Genomic DNA, 15983 nt, shown 5'->3' with positions numbered 1-15983 from the left:
ACTATTATTTATACCCAAAGCTAGGAAAACTGTTAATTTTGTCCCATTTCTTAGGAATAGTTTAACCTACAGGAAAAATACCCTGAGTCCATAGAATTTAGTCTGTTTAAGAATAGAGGAAACATAAATTCTTCAAGTGGAAGAATTTTCATAAGTGGAATTCAAATTTTCATAAGTGGAATTTGAGGCAGCTTATAAAGCTCAATATAAATAAGTTAGTAAGGGAGGAAATTGTAGTTAAGAGAAAAAAAAGGGGGGGGGCGCCTGGGTGGCTCAGTAGGTTGAGCATCCGACTTCAGCTCAGGTCATGATCTCATGGTTTGAGGGTTCGAGCCCCACATCGGGCTCTGTGCTGACAGCTCGGAGCCTGGAGCCTGCTTCGGATTTTGTGTCTCCCTCTCTCTCTGCTCCTTCCCTGCTCACATTCTGTCTCTCTCTCAAAAATAAACAAAGATTAAAAAAAAAAAAAAGTGAGAGAGAAAAAAAAAGTAGTAGTTGAGGAATAGATGAGCCTGAGTTCAATTCAGTGTATAGAGGTATGTCATTATTTATTTATTTCAAAAAAATGTTTTAATGTTTATTCGTTTTTGAGGGAGAGAGAGAGACAGTGAGAGAGAGGGGTAGGGGAGGGAGGGGCAGAGAGCGAGGGAGACACAGAATCCGAAGCAGGCTCCAGGCTCCGAGCTGTCAGCACAGAGCCCGACGCGAGGCTGGAACTCACAAGCCGTGAGATCATGACCTGAGCCGAAGTCAGATACTTAACCTCCTGAGCCACCCAGGCTCCCCTGTCATAATTAGTATACATTGCCTACCTTTGAGGTAGATCCAGAACCTGAATATTGAGCACCACATTCACTGCTACCACCTGGATCTCGTGCACCATCTTCTCTTTCCTGAATATTGTGACCTGACTGCCCCCGTTTTCACTCCTCTTCCCCTTGAGTCTCTCCTCTACCTAGAAGCGAGAGTGATCCTGCTAAAACACAAGGAGTTTGTGTCACTCCTCTGCTCAAGACCCTCTGATGATTGAGAAGGCCATCCCCCTCAAAGTAAAATGTAGACACTATATGAACTGCCTCTTATCTCTCTGACCTGCGCTTCATCTCCCCCTCACTTTGTACCTCCCACATTAGTCTCTTCACATTTCCTCAGTCTGTGTGGTATCCTGCCCCCGAGCCATTGTGCTTGCCTTTCCCTCGGACTGGAAAGTTCTTTCCCAGATACCTGCTTTGCTTATACTGCTAGTTCCTTTGGGTCTTGAGTCATCTCAGTGAGGTGTCTCCAACCACCCTATCTACCCTTGATAACTTCCTGTTGCCCTTCCTTGCTTTTATTTCCTCCTTGACACTTTTCATTTTTTTTTTTTTAAGTTTATTTACTTATTTTGAGAGGGAGAGAGGGAGAGAGAGAATCCCAAGCAATGTCAGTGCAGAGCCCAGTGTGGGGCTCAAACTCACGAACCGTGAGATCATGACCTGAGCTGAAGTTGGATGCTTAACCTACTGAGCCACCTGGGCGCCCCGACACTTTTCACTTATTATTTGTTTTACTCATTTACTTGTTTATAGCCTGCCTCCTACCAAAGTGTAGTAAGCCTCCCGAGAGCAGGGACTTTGTTTTGTCCACTGCTAACTCCCCAGTGCCCAGAGAAATGCCTAGGTCATACTAGGAGCTCAATAAATATTTGTTAAATGAATTAATGAACATGATTGATGCAAATTGCAGTTTACCTAATTCAACTTAGCAAAGGTAACAGTAGTGGGATGGGTTTGAAGAAATCTGGGAGAGGGAGTAGCTTGAGGAGTGTCAGGGAATCTTAAGGAAGGGATGGGCAGTTGTGCAAAATGCCACAATAAGTCAAGTAATTCAAGCACTGAAAAGAAAGGGCACTGAATTTGGCATTTAAAAGGAAAGGGCGAATTTAGGGAGAACAGAACATATATTGCATTGGATTGAGAATAAATGGCGTTCAGGTGTAAATAAGATATGTGGGCAATAGTTATTTTCAACATTTAAAATAAATTGGTAGCAACTGAATTTTTTTATTGTTGTTTGAATGTGAGTTGGCCACGATTTAACTTTTATTTTAATGTTTGTGGGGTGCTTTGACCTTTACCAACTGCTTTCACATATTGTTTGATGTTCAAAACCATGAGGCAGTGTGGTGAGTGCTGTTATGTAATTCTCGTCTGCCTTTTACAGCTGAGAAAATGCTAAGACTTGGGTAAATGCCTTTTCCAAGGTCACATGCTTGGAAGTAGTGGAACAGGGCCAAAAATTAATCCTTTAGTGTTATTTCTTTTATTTTCGTGATTGATTTAGTCAGTTTTATTTTATATGTGTATTTGAAAGCTAATGAGGAAAAAAGATGTGGCATAAATAAACTAACAGTATGTCACTGATGTGACATTGTCATAGGCAAGAAAATGTCGAGAGACCTGGACAGGGATGATTTGGTACACTTAAGGGTTCAATTTGCTTAGGTGATAAAGTTTCATGAATTCAGATACTCTTAGACTCACATCTCCTTTTATATTATTTTCAGATGATGATTATGGACAGGACTGTTCCCCCCCCATCTGTAATGCAACTAAGATAAATATTGTTATTACCAGTCTGATACGGAATTTTATGTCCACCGTGTTGAATAATTTCTGTGTACTTTACGGGAAGCTGCAATTGAATATCTTGTAATAATTTCAGCATCAGTATGGTAAATAGTAACAAACATAAGGAACATTACAATAGTATGGTTAAACCAATTCCACGTTTCCTTAGTTAAGAGGAGGTTAGTCTGATGTATTTTGAAGTCATTTAATTAAAGCTTTCACTTTGTGTGTCATATTCAAAGTAAATTATCCAGCACTGAATGGATATTGTTTAGGGGGAAATATCTTCTAAGAGTTTTGTTATGTTTTTGGATTTTGGCTCTACAAACTCAGGTGTGAATTTTAGATAGATAGGAGAAATGCATTCTTTGCTTTCTTAATTTTTCACTTAGCATTGGCTGACTTTTTCCATGATGTGAATACATCTTATCATATCGGGTTGATTTATTTTAGCCTAATCATGCCTATTTCGGTAAGCAGTAAATGAGAATTTAAGTGAAACGAGCTTTACATTTTCCCTAGTAGAAATCCATTCTTCTGAAGGTGCCTATTAAGAGTTGAGGTAATTCCAGTGTACTTGTAAAAGTATCATTTAGTTTTACAAAATTCACATGGAACATTGTTTTTACAGGTTTCTAAAGGTTTGTGGATCTGAATTAGTGCGCCTGGAATTATCCTGTAGCCACTTTCTTAATGAAACTTGCTTGGAGATTATTTCTGAGATGTGTCCAAATTTACAGGACTTAAATCTCTCATCCTGTGATAAATTACCACCTCAAGCTTTCAACCACATTGCCAAATTATGCGGTCTTAGACGACTTGTTCTCTATAGAACAAAAATAGAGGTAAGAATAACCATCCTTTATGTCTTTGCTACTGTGATAGCCAACCGAATACTTAGTTGCCTGTAATTGCTCATGATAATGTGCTTTCTGATTTTTAAATAGATTATGATGCCACCTGACTATTCTAAAATCAATAGAACTGATTCAGTCATTTCAAAATTATTTCAAGTGTATTGTGTTGTTTTTATAATTATAAGAAGAGGTTCTTCTCTGTGTTCTTAAAATTTTTGTAATACTGTTCATGTAATAAGCAATGAGCTGAGATGAGCTGAAATGCTGGCAGGGAATGAATTAGAAAAAGAGGCAGAATGATACTATGCAGGAGGGCTACGAAGCAAAGTGGAATTTATCCAGGGCCAGACTTAGGAGTTAAAATTCTTGATACCATATTTTAGGAGGCTCATTAATGAAAAATGGAATCTTGTCATGTATATTGACCTACTTTCTTTTTTCATGTAACATCTCTAGGACTTTTTTCCAGATCTCTACATATACCACCTGACACTTTCCACTAACTGTGTAGTGTAGGTTATACCATAATCTATCTATTCAGCCATTTCCCAAGTGATCAACATTCAGGTTTTTCCAGTTGTTTTCCTTTTATAAACTATCTAGCAATAACATTGTTTTGTGCAGAAATTTGCATATACATGCTGTTATTGCTGTAGGATAGAATCCTGTAAGTGGTATTACTGGATCAAAGAGTATGTGGCTGGGACCTACTAGGGGCCACTTACTGTCATATACTTGTTTACTTTTCTTCAGTCATGTTGGCCTTCTTTCTGTTACTTGAACATTCTGATCTGGTCCCAGCCCTTCTGTCTGTCTAGAATGTTTTCTAGCTTATTACATGGCTGCCCTTTTCTTAGCTCAGTGTTCAACTCAAGTATTTTTTTTTTTTTTTTTTCAGAGATCACTTCTTGGACATTGATAAAAAGGTAGCCCCTTTCTGGCTCATTCCTTTCATTTTATCCAGTATTATTTCCTTTCTAGCATCTGTATCACTCTGAAATGATTTTGTTTTCTTGCTATTATCTGTCTCCTTACACTGGGATATAAATTTTAACGAAAGTAGGAGCCTTGTCTGTCTTTTTCATTGCCGGGTTTCCAACATCTAGAATAGTACTTGGTAAAGATTGGCTCTTTGATAAGTATTTATTAAATGAATGAATACAATAACCAAATTACTTTTCCAAAATGGGATACCGGTAGTTTTCCCACTATAGCGAACTCTTGCCTGTCTTGAGTGTTACCTTAGTCAGCCTCTGGTATTTAACCTCTGGTATTTCTGTTTCCTTTTCTCTAAAATGGAGAGACTAAAAATACAGATATTAGGGTCGTTGTGAGAATTAAATTACATGTAAAGCGCTTAAAGGGTGCCTAGAACATAGTAAACTCTCAATAAACATTAGCTGCACGTAACAGTAGTAGTGATAATAGTACCATCATGGTAGTTTTGTAGCGTGTTTTACTCTGTGGTGGGGGAAGTCTCATTTCTAAGCTTTTAAACCTTTTTTTAAATCCTTGTATATTCTTCTGCCACTTACAGCTTTTGGCAAGGGATTTTATCAGAAGTGTATTCGTTTTATTTCATTTTGCTTTTTAATAAGGCTTCCTGTCTGTCACGTAAGCCTTGCTTTATGTCCAACAAAGAGCGTATTGTTGTTTTCTTCACTTAGGTTTTGTATCTTTCTAGTTAAAAGGTTTATCTTTTGCATTTTGTAGTCGCAGGTACTGTTTTCTATTTAATTTTAATAGGTTATTGTTAAAGTTCATTGTTTTTGTATCATTATCTTGTATCTGCTCACTTTCCTGAATGCTTATAATTGTTCTAATTTTTATTTATGTCTTTTGGATTTTCTAATGATACGATTACATAATCTCAAAATTACTATACCTTGTCTTTTTTAATATTTAAAGTGTTGCTTTATTAGATAGAAATTAATAAATAATGTGCAGCAAGAGTCATAACAGGTGTACCGGTGTTATTTTTAATGTGGTGAGAATGTCATTAATGTTTCATTTTAAAAACATCTATACAACAAACGTTTGACTATTATGTGCTAGGTACTGTTTTAGGCACTGGAACTTTAGTATCGAACTAAATAGACAACTCCTCATGCAGCTTACTGGGTTTATATGTTGTTTGATATTGCTTTCTGATAAATAGTCTTTATAATTTTTGCTTGCTTAAGAATATTTTATCAAAAATGTATATTAAGCCTCCATTGATATTCATCTTTTTTCTTTCATCTCAATATAATGACTTATGTCGAATAGTCCTTGCCTCCCTACATGTTTTTAATTTAATACAAAGCTGGGTTAATTTCCTAATATTTTGGAGCCAAATTAACCTGAGTTTGAATTCTAGCTTTATCACTTATGAATTGTTACCTTGAGGAAGTTTCTTGACCTCCTGTACTTCAGCTTTCCCTTCTGTAAAATGGAGATAATAATAGTATGCACCACAGAGAGTTTTTGTGAGGATTAAATGATTTACTATACATGAAGTTCTATAGCAGTGCCTGGTTCATAGTTAGTATCTTTTAAGGATTTATACTTATAAATAATTTTTACATCTGCTTTATTAAGTGAGATTGAGCCGTAGTTCTCCTTTTCCTGCTGTTTTATCAGGTCTGAGGCTAGGATTATGACAACGCAGCAAAATGATATGGGAAACTCCCATTTTTTTCTTTGATCTGGAATAGCTTCGATAGATGGGAATTATCTGTTCTAGAATTGACCTATACAACCATCTGGATATATAGCCTTTTTTATTGGTAGATCAGAGTATATACCCTTGTATAGACATGGCGTTTTTTCTAATCTATGGAAGCCTGAAAGTATGTGAGTATAAGAGCGTCTGTTTAATACAGTATTTTCAGTTTGGGGCACAATGTTTAGCCAGAGTTTAACCGGTAACCTGGTATAGTGGAAAGAAGACTTATTCTGGTTCTGGCCCAGTGACAAGCTTCATGATCTAGGTTGAGTCACACAGTCTCTCATATTCCCAGATTCTTCTTTTGTGAAATAAAAGGGCCGTTATCCCTGAATGCGTGTTTAAGTATAGTGTTAGCCCATGTTTTAATTGGTCTGTCGTGAAATGACTTACCACTTGTGAGTGTAAAATTGTCAGCTATCTTTTCTTGGGTAGGTCTGTCCATTCTTAAATTATGCCATACCTTATTTTTACTGATATATTAACTCTTTTATTGGCCTATGTACTATAAAGTCTGAGGTCCTCTGAGCAAGATAATGCCTCATTTAAAAATTTTCCAGTGAAATTTAACTTTAAGAAGAAATATAGCACAGTTAATTATTCAGGGAATTTTCAGGAAGAAAAATAGGATAAAAACAAGAAATTATACTAACTTGCTAGGCACCTTACATCTACGATGATTTTTAAGAATCACTGGGTTCTACTCCTGAAGCCAAGACTACACTGTGTGTTAACTAACTTGAGAATAAAAATTAATTGATTAATTCAAAAAATAAATTAGATACCTTAAAAAATGTATAGCCTGTGGGATGCTTTTGAAATGTTCTATATCAACAATATCTAAGTGTCAGGAAATCATGAAGTAATCCAGTTTTCTTTAATTTACCTCAAGAAACTGATAGAATATGACTATATATTGTTAAACTCATTTTCTTTTCTTAGTTTCAGGGATACAATATAATGATTCAACAATTCTGTACATTAGCGCTCATTGTGTTAAGTGTACTTTTGATCCCCTTTTTCTATTTTACCCATCCTCCCGTCTACCATTCCTCTGGCAGCCACCAGTTTGGTCTTTGTATTTAAGAGTGTGGTTTTTTTTTTTTGTTTGTCTCTTTTTTCTTTTGTTCCTTTGTTTCATTTCTTAAATTCCACATACGAGTATATTTTTTAAGAAGTGTGATTTGTAAAAGCCTGAGAAGATTTCCTATCTCCAGAGTGGAGATCTATACATATCTAACTCTAGATGGCAAGCATCATCTCCAGCTTCCCTCGGTTACTTAAACACAGATGTAAAATCATTGTAGGAATGCATTAAATAAAATTCGTGTGGTAGTTCCATCTGCTAAAATATTATAAAAATAATTTATACATTTATTTTATACAATTTTCTGACATTGAGTGTATAAAAAATTTATAAAGTTACATTTTAATGATTTACAATTAACTTACAGTAAAATAAAAATAATGCCATTTGAGTGCTATAAATGGGAAAATTCAAAATTGGGAAAAATTTACCCAGGCAGTGTTTACTTTTATTGCTTCTCAAGTCTATATTCAGTGCTCTCTACCTATACTTAGTATTCACTTCTAGTGTCTTCTCATCCTTGGGATCTGTATCAGATGCTGACGTGGGCACTCAGTAGGTCACAGGAATAAAGGGAGAAGGCAGCACAGTCCTCTGGTCTCTTAAAACAAGCAGAAGCTACAACACTGGCATTCATATCAATCTGCAAACACCTCCATTGTCACTTAGGCACGGCATTATGTCACCCCCTTCTTTCTTCCATGAATGTACACTTCTGTCCTACACTCAGTGATGTTGGTGGATGGAGAACAAACAGGGAATAAGACAAGATTTAGGGGCTTGGCTTCTCTCTGAACCTCCCGTGTAATCATTGGCAGTACATTCAGATGTTATGAACTGTTTTGAAAAAAAGGAACAGCAATTAATTTTAAATGCCTCTGTCTGCTCTGAGGAAATATATGAGAAGAAAAAAATAAAACAAATTTGAACTTCCTGGGAGAGTTTTTTTTTTTTTTTCTTAACAAGCAATACAAATTATCCAGTGCCACTTTCACCTGTTTTTCTAAATTCTACAAATTTTTTAAATAAGCAAAAGTTAGTATTATTAAATGTTGAGTCTGTTATAGCATTTAACTTCAGAGAGATCAGATTGATGGTGTCGTAGAGTTATACTTTACAGGCCTCTATATAATTTACACTAATAAACATAATACATCTGTGCCATTTTTATAAGACTTAAGTCTGTGTGCCTAGTGAGCAAAGCTTTAGAGGATGTTGGAGACCTGGGTTTTAGCCCCAGTGTTTGGGAAAGCTTACTGAATGTATTCTGTTTGCTGTCCTAGACATTTTGCGTATTATTTAATTCTTTGCACTAGTCCAGTGAAAGTAGGTGTCATTCTCATCTTACAGATGATCAAATGAAGGTTCCAAAAGATTAGTAACCTTCCCAGTGACACAGAGCAGTATGTTAGAGTCAGGATTTGAACCCAAGTTTGGTGGTCTCAGTGTCATAGTTAAAACTGTATGCTATGTAAAAGCACAGAATGGTGGTTATTCTAATAACTTGACTGCCTCTATTTAAAGTAGAGATTTTTCCTTACTACCTATTAGAAAAGATTTGCAATTGGTAAGGAAATATAACATTGTAACTAACATACACAACATCGTGATCCAGTGTAAAATGCAAACTAGTAAGTTATATTCTATAAATATTTTGTAGTTGAAACTTCTACAAGGAAGTGGAATTCTTGTCTTTTGTTTTTATTATAACTAAACTTACTTTGAAGTCTTAATTGCTCTGCATTTATAAATAACAATTATTTAAATTACATTTAGAAAATTTAAGTAATAGTTTGTGGAATCAATACATAATAATGCTTTAAGCAAATGGGTTCCATAGGCCACTTCTCAATGTTATACCCTAGTGGACAGTAGCATTGGGACACATAATCCCCCAAATAATTTTAGCAGGTAAAACTATGTGTTGTTGATGTCTAGGTGGTATGTACCTAAGTTGTTAGGCATAGCCAGGCATGTTGCAGTTCTGATTACTCAATAAGACTGAGAACCCAGGAGAATGAAAGTATAATTGGGTGAGAATTGCCTAATATGCCGGTGGATAGATCCTGACATGCTGACGTGGCCCCTTCTGAGCCAGCGGTGAAACAGGCCGTGAGCCCAGGGCAGTGGGCTTCTCTCTCCCCGACAGATTTCACCATCAAGGCTGCTTGAGCCTCATGAACCTCATGGGTAACTTTGTCAGGAGCTGGGGTTGTATTGTGGTTCATATCCTTCATATTGCTTGATTGCTGCTTTGGTAGTACACTGAGAGCAACCTTAAAATAAGTCCCAGTGCCATTGTCACCAGTTTTTGAGCCCAACCTTTACCTGGCCTAGTTCATTAAAAAAGTCAAACCCATAAATAGATAAAACAGAATAAAATGGTAGTTACCAGGGGATAGAGGGTGGGGGGAGGGTAAGATTGACGGTGTTTAGGAGATCTAATGCACAGTATAATGAGTATAGACAATAATACTGTAATGATACAATACAAATATTTCAATTGTAATTGCATTTCAATATATGAAAGTATTAAAGTAACTCACTGTACACCTTAGATTTACAAATTACAATGAATCAAGTTTATCAAATTAAAAAAAAAAAAAGATTTTCTGCCCAGTCCCACTGCTTTGGCTGACTATGGCCAGTACCCTGAAGTGAGAGAAAGCAGCAGTAGGATCTTGTTGAGACTTTAGCTATGATTAAAACTTTTGCTTGGCAGTAGGATTCAAGTATCTGATTCACACACTATTTGATAATTTAAAAACTGAAAAGATATTTGTTATTTAGTCTGTATCATAGACCCAAGTCATACAACTCAGTCCTTATCTTGGCTTTTCCACTTAAAAGATTTATGTGTTTGGGTAAGCCACTTGTACTAAGCTAAAAGTTTATTTATCTATTAAAAAAAAGCCAAACTTACCCTATCACATAAACTATTGAAAAGACCAAATTAGGTCATACGTATTTAAAAAAAAAAAACAAACCCACACTTTATAAATTAGATGGACCTGTATCGTTGTGGAAATGATAGTATAGATTTACCCAGCATAGTCCTACACAAATATTCCCACCTTCGTCAAGTATTCTTGTATATCTTCCTAAATAGAAGTATCTTTTCCATCATGTGTGAAGGGAGATTGAGGCTGAATTATCTCTTTTACCCTTTTGATTTATTTCTGGTGAAAGGAATGTTCATTCCTAAATTAAAAACTCCTTGACGGGAAGGACCATGTTTTTGACTGTTTACTTTTTTTCATGACTAGTGCATAGAACAGCGTTCATTATAGTGAATGTACATAGTAGGTATTTAGTAAACTTCTGTTGAATGAATGAGTGATAGCTATCTCTTATCAATTCATTTTTTCATTAGTAGATAAGCATATCTATTGAACAGATGGACAGTTAGATCTGCAACTTGAAAAACGTAGAAGAAAATATTTGAACAGATCTGTATTTGTTCAGAAGTTTTAGCCCTAAAAGATAGTGCAATATAGTTCAACCTGTTTTGTTCATTTGTTTCATGAGATCTTTTTCATTTTTTAGATGTGTTTAGGGTTGAGATGAGAACTGGTTTCATCAGAGAAATAACAAATGTCTTCTTAAAACATCAACCAAAAAACATCACTAAATAAGCTATTTGCAGAGTCAGTGGTATACACTTGTTGGAATTCAGTAGATGCAAAGAGCAGTAAACATATGCCTAGTGAAGAACAAGCTAATACTATGATAAAGAGAGACAAAGCAGGCTGGTGTGCAGTAAGCCCACATGCATCCAAGAACGTCACAGGTGTGTGCTTGGTTGGAGAATGGTCTGTTGTGCAACCTTATTGGGAGAAATGACCCTCCAGCCAAGACTTAGGCCTTGTTTACTGTATGATTCCAGAATGACTAGTGAAGTGGGTTGATAAATAGGGTAATTTTCTTTGTAATGAATTTGGTGGATCTTTTAGGTGGATTTGTTAGGCAAAAGGTGGGAACTTAGAACAGACAGGAAGGAAGCTTTGTTGTACTTAGGATCTTCTGCTATCCATGACAAAAGGGTAGCTATAATGTATAATGATGTATGTACTATAGCTATATTATAGTATATATTTAGTATATTATATATACTAAAGCTATAGATGTATAAAGATGGGGCGTACTTTGTTTCAGTCCCTTTGGTCCTTTTCTTCTCTGTTCACTAGATTCTTTTTATGTTTGATAAACACTGATTGCAGGCATTTCTCCTGCCATATACGATGATGTCTTTTCGTGAGAGGAGGGCTGTAAAAATTTAACTCATTAAATAGACCTTGAAATACTTAAAAGGAAACCTTTAATTTCAAACTAATTTTAGACTTAAAGAAATGTAGCATAAAAAGTAGATTCCCTTACCATACGCATAATTTTTTTCCTGAACCATTTGAAAATAAATTAGAAGATACAATTCTTTGCTTCTAAAGGGACATGTATCTGTAACCTACTGTTAAATACTTGTGTTATGAGCTGAATTGTATCTCCCTAAAATTCATATGTTGCAGTCCGACTCCCAGTACCTCATAATGTGAGTGTGTTTGGAGCAAGGGTTTTTCAAGAGGTAATTAAGGTTATATGAGATCATCAGGGTGGGGCCTAATCCAATATGACAGGTGTCCTTATAAGAAGAGGAGATTAGGATACAAAGAAGCACAGAGGGAAGAGCATGTGAAAACAAGGGAAGAATATGGCCAGTTTCAAGCCAAGAAGAGAGGCTTGAGAAGAAGCTAACCCTTCTGACACCTCAATTTCAGACTTCTAGCCTTCGGAATTGTGCAAAAATAAATTTCTGTTGTTAAAACTACCTAGTGCACGGTACCTTGTTGTAGCAGCCTTAATAAACTAATGCAGTTTGTAAAGGATGGCATAACAACAACTTTTTCACATATTGCATAGAAAGTGTCTTGGAGAGAGGTCATGTGCATTTACTAAAACAATGTGGATTAGCGGTGGAAGTTTGAACCTGTTTACCTTTTCTTTGTTTGTAGAAAAAAAAATATCTGGAATGGGTGTGAGATGGGGCATGATAGTAGCTCAGTAAGAATGTCATTCTGTTGCTTAGCAGCAGACAAGAAAACCAAGTGTGTTTTTTAAAAGTTGGAGTTATAAATGGAACACCTGCATCCAGTTTTGATTGCCTCACTTCAAGAATGATAGAGCATAAATTGAAAGAATCTGAAGAAGTGAAAAAACTGATTATAGGTATTGTGGGGGACTAGTGTATGACAGTAATCCGAAAGTATGGTTCAGCAACTGTTTACTTGGCCTACTAGGCAGGGACGACAGTTTCAAGGACCCCACTGGCTTCATCTTCATCAACTAGAAGACGACAAAAGTAGTTGATCTTTACTTCTCTTGGATATCCGCACTCTCCTTGTATTTTCTGCTTTCTGTACCAGTTCATTTGGCAGAGTAGATATGTAGGTAAAAATGCATCCGACCCCCGTCTATTGATGAAAGCGCCTGGGCTTTCCCACTAAAGATATATACACTGTCTTTTGAAAACAGTTTGGCTTGATTTAATGACATGAATTTGCTTCTTGACACAGAGATAATGGTGGCCTCCTTACTGCATTCTTACTTGACTTAAAGAGCACATTTTTTATACTGGTAAGTAGAAGCAGGGATGGCCTTTCCTTTAATGGAACCAGTGCAGCTAATAAACTCAAATGAAAGGGATGGCCTCTCACTTAACAGAGTCAGTGTAGACAACCAAGACCAAGAGGAGAAACTGAAATAGAAAAAACCTATGCTGGTCATGTAAATTGACTAATGCAGGGCACCATTAGCTAACTGCCACCTAAAATGCAGTCCACTTCAGACAGATTAATTTGGCTAGATAACACATAAAATAAAAAGATTAATAATTACTTTGTTCTTAAATAGCTTAAAAGTTAAGATTTTTAATAACTTCTGTATAACTTAACTATCAGATACTAAAGTTAACAATTTTTAAAGCCTTTAATATATGTCTCCAGGCAAGAATATATCTATACTTTTCTTTATCCTGATAGGCTTTATAGAAGTTCCAGTGGGAATATGAGGCTTTTGGTGGGGTTGAGTATATGTGGCCTGAGAGAATAGGCTGTGGTTCATTCAGGGTCAAGAAGCCTAACTTGTCAGTGCAGTGAGGTGGGATATAGAGAGAGTGTCATCTCTTGGGGGTCAGACTTGTTATCATCCACCAGTAAATCAGGTAGAAGAAATCTACCTGGAAAGGACATCATTCATTAGAGATAGCTGATCAGCATATTCTCTCACTGTTGGCATGCCACTAGGGAAACTATAGTTACAAGACTTACTTGGTGAGTTTAGAATGAGAACACTGAGAATTAGTTATGTGACTTAAATGATTAAAGGCATCAGCACAGAACAGGTTGACACTTTCATCTCAACAGGAAGGAAAGAAGATAAAGTCTTTGCACTAGTACACTCTCTTTAGACGAACAGTGTCAACCAGCATATGCCTCAGACTCCTCTTACATGCTTCTTTGACGGTCCAGCCCTTCTACCCCTCTGATTGAAACATTCTTTTTTTATATGCTCAGTAAGGTTACTGTCAAGTCCAGCTGGTGTGGAAACTGCCCTGACTTTGTGACTGTAGATATCTGCTATCACCCATTATGGATTGATACGGAAATTGATCAGCCTAGTCATCTGTGAGCAAAGATGCATTCAACTGTATGATTGTAGGAGAGATCCACTACAATAGTAAAATGGTTCTGAAATGAGACTACAGAGCAAGGCAAACATGTGTGGTTTAGTCTTAGATTTTGTTCTGTCACACAGATGGGCTTTTGGAATTTAAATTATTTGAACCTTATTTTGAAACTTGTACCATATAGCCAAATTTCTGAGTCTTTGGTCTAGGGTAGCTTTAACTCTAGTTAGTTTTAGAAAGCTTTCCTTTTTTTCCTCGAAGGTAGGTGTAAGAGCTTTATTAATTTATGTCATTTATGGTCTTTAACCTTTTCTTTTTAGAAACCAATGAGAAGTCTAACTTTTCCACCACAATGTTGATCTTAAAGTTTAAGGTATAAAAGACAAAATTATTTTCAAGTTGTGATTATGTATCATTGTATAACCTATACTGTACTGTACATTTGGACTGTATAAAAGAGAACAATTTGCAGTAGATGGTTTATAGCAAATCTCTATAAAGTAATTGAACTGAAATACTCTGGAATGGTGATTGTTTCTGCATATAGTTAGTTTCAAGTGCTTTAAATAGTTCTCAAAATGCTTCAACTTTGATTCCATATTCACCTTCCTCAAATTTATTGAGATTGGGATACTAGGGCAAAAAAAAATTAAATTGAAGAAAGATTCATATATACAGTGTATACTTTTTTTTTAAAGTAACGTCCATGCCCAATGTGGGGCTTGAACTCATGACCCAGAGTTCAAGGGTCACATGCTCTACTGAGTCAGCCAGTCAGTCACCCATACATACATGTGTATTTTAAATTCTACTAATTGACTGTGCTCTTTGGATTTCTTTGGTGATATTTGTTATGCAAATTTATGAATACTCATGCAGGGAATATACTTGTATAAAATCCCATCTCGTTACTCTGTTGTGTTTGAAATATATCACGGTCAGTGAATGTACATTTGTTTGTGATCAGGTGATGTCACTAGTCTCTATATTTTAGCTAATATATATCTGTAATACATAAACTTATTTTAATGTTGCTTCAATTTTTTTTTAATGTTTATTCAGTTTTGAGATAGAGCACGAGTAGGGGAGAGGCAGAGAGGGAGAGGGAGACACAGAATCCGAAGCAGGCTCTAGGCTCTGAGCTGTTAGCACAGAGCCCGATGCAGGGCTTGATCCCACAGACCACAAGATCATGTCCTGAGAGGAAGTCAGATGCTTAATCGACTGAGCCACCCAAGTGCCCCTATAATGTTCCTTTAGAATGCTTTCTAGGAGTCATTTTCGTAGAGTTAGAGAATACTGATTTGGAATCCTATCTTCCTATAGTAAGAGTGTTATAATTAAGGGTTAAATTCTATACTGAAGATAAGCAACAGTTAATTTTAACTGAGCAACAAAGGTCATAAACTAGTTATAACAACTATAAACCTGTATTAATGTAAAGTGGTAAACACAGTACTGCAAACATTGATTAACCAATGTCTCACTGTATTATGAAATGTACACGGTATGATAAGTAGAACTCTACTAAGCCATAAACCTGGACTGTCTAAAACTTATATGTGAGTATAATAAACATCAGTTACCATCTTACTAAGTATTTTTCCTTAGTACTTTCAAAGTCTGGAGGATAGAAGGTTATGTAGTGTATGGGTAGCATTTCCTAAAAAAAATGTGAATGAAAATTTGAATTTCCTTCTTTTACCTCTTACTAAATTTCCTTATAGCAGGGAGAGGCATTAATAATAATTCTCTGTGACTAATAGCTATCTGTTGGATTTTGGAGCTTTTGAACAGGGTTAGTAGGTAGATTATAGGTGGAATGCAAAGGGATTCTTTTTTTAGGAACATATATTCTACTACTAGATGCCAGCATTCACTTAGGGTATGTTTTGATAATTCTGTAGGAGAAATTAACATGGATCCAGTCACTCCTTGGTGGATTCCTTTCCATGGCAATTTAAATAAGGTTGGCCTTTGGGGCGCCTGGGTGGCGCAGTCGGTTAAGCGTCCGACTTCAGCCAGGTCACGATCTCGCGGTCCG

General features: G+C 36.2%; 1 protein-coding gene across 1 annotated transcript in view; it reads left to right on the top strand.

The window, feature by feature from the left end:
* The window catches only part of FBXL4 (F-box and leucine rich repeat protein 4), an 83921-nt gene that overhangs the window by 40576 nt on the left and 27362 nt on the right, over positions 1-15983 (top strand). The window contains exon 6 of the mRNA XM_049654030.1: positions 3241-3454. Coding sequence (XP_049509987.1) covers positions 3241-3454 — 214 coding nt within the window. The remainder of the gene's footprint in view (positions 1-3240; positions 3455-15983) is intronic.

This window comes from Panthera uncia (genome assembly GCF_023721935.1).
Source record: "Panthera uncia isolate 11264 chromosome B2 unlocalized genomic scaffold, Puncia_PCG_1.0 HiC_scaffold_24, whole genome shotgun sequence".
In the NCBI taxonomy this organism is placed as follows: Eukaryota; Metazoa; Chordata; class Mammalia; order Carnivora; family Felidae; genus Panthera; species Panthera uncia.
Note: the sequence above shows the minus strand (reverse complement) of the source record. Positions and strands in the feature narration are given on the sequence as shown.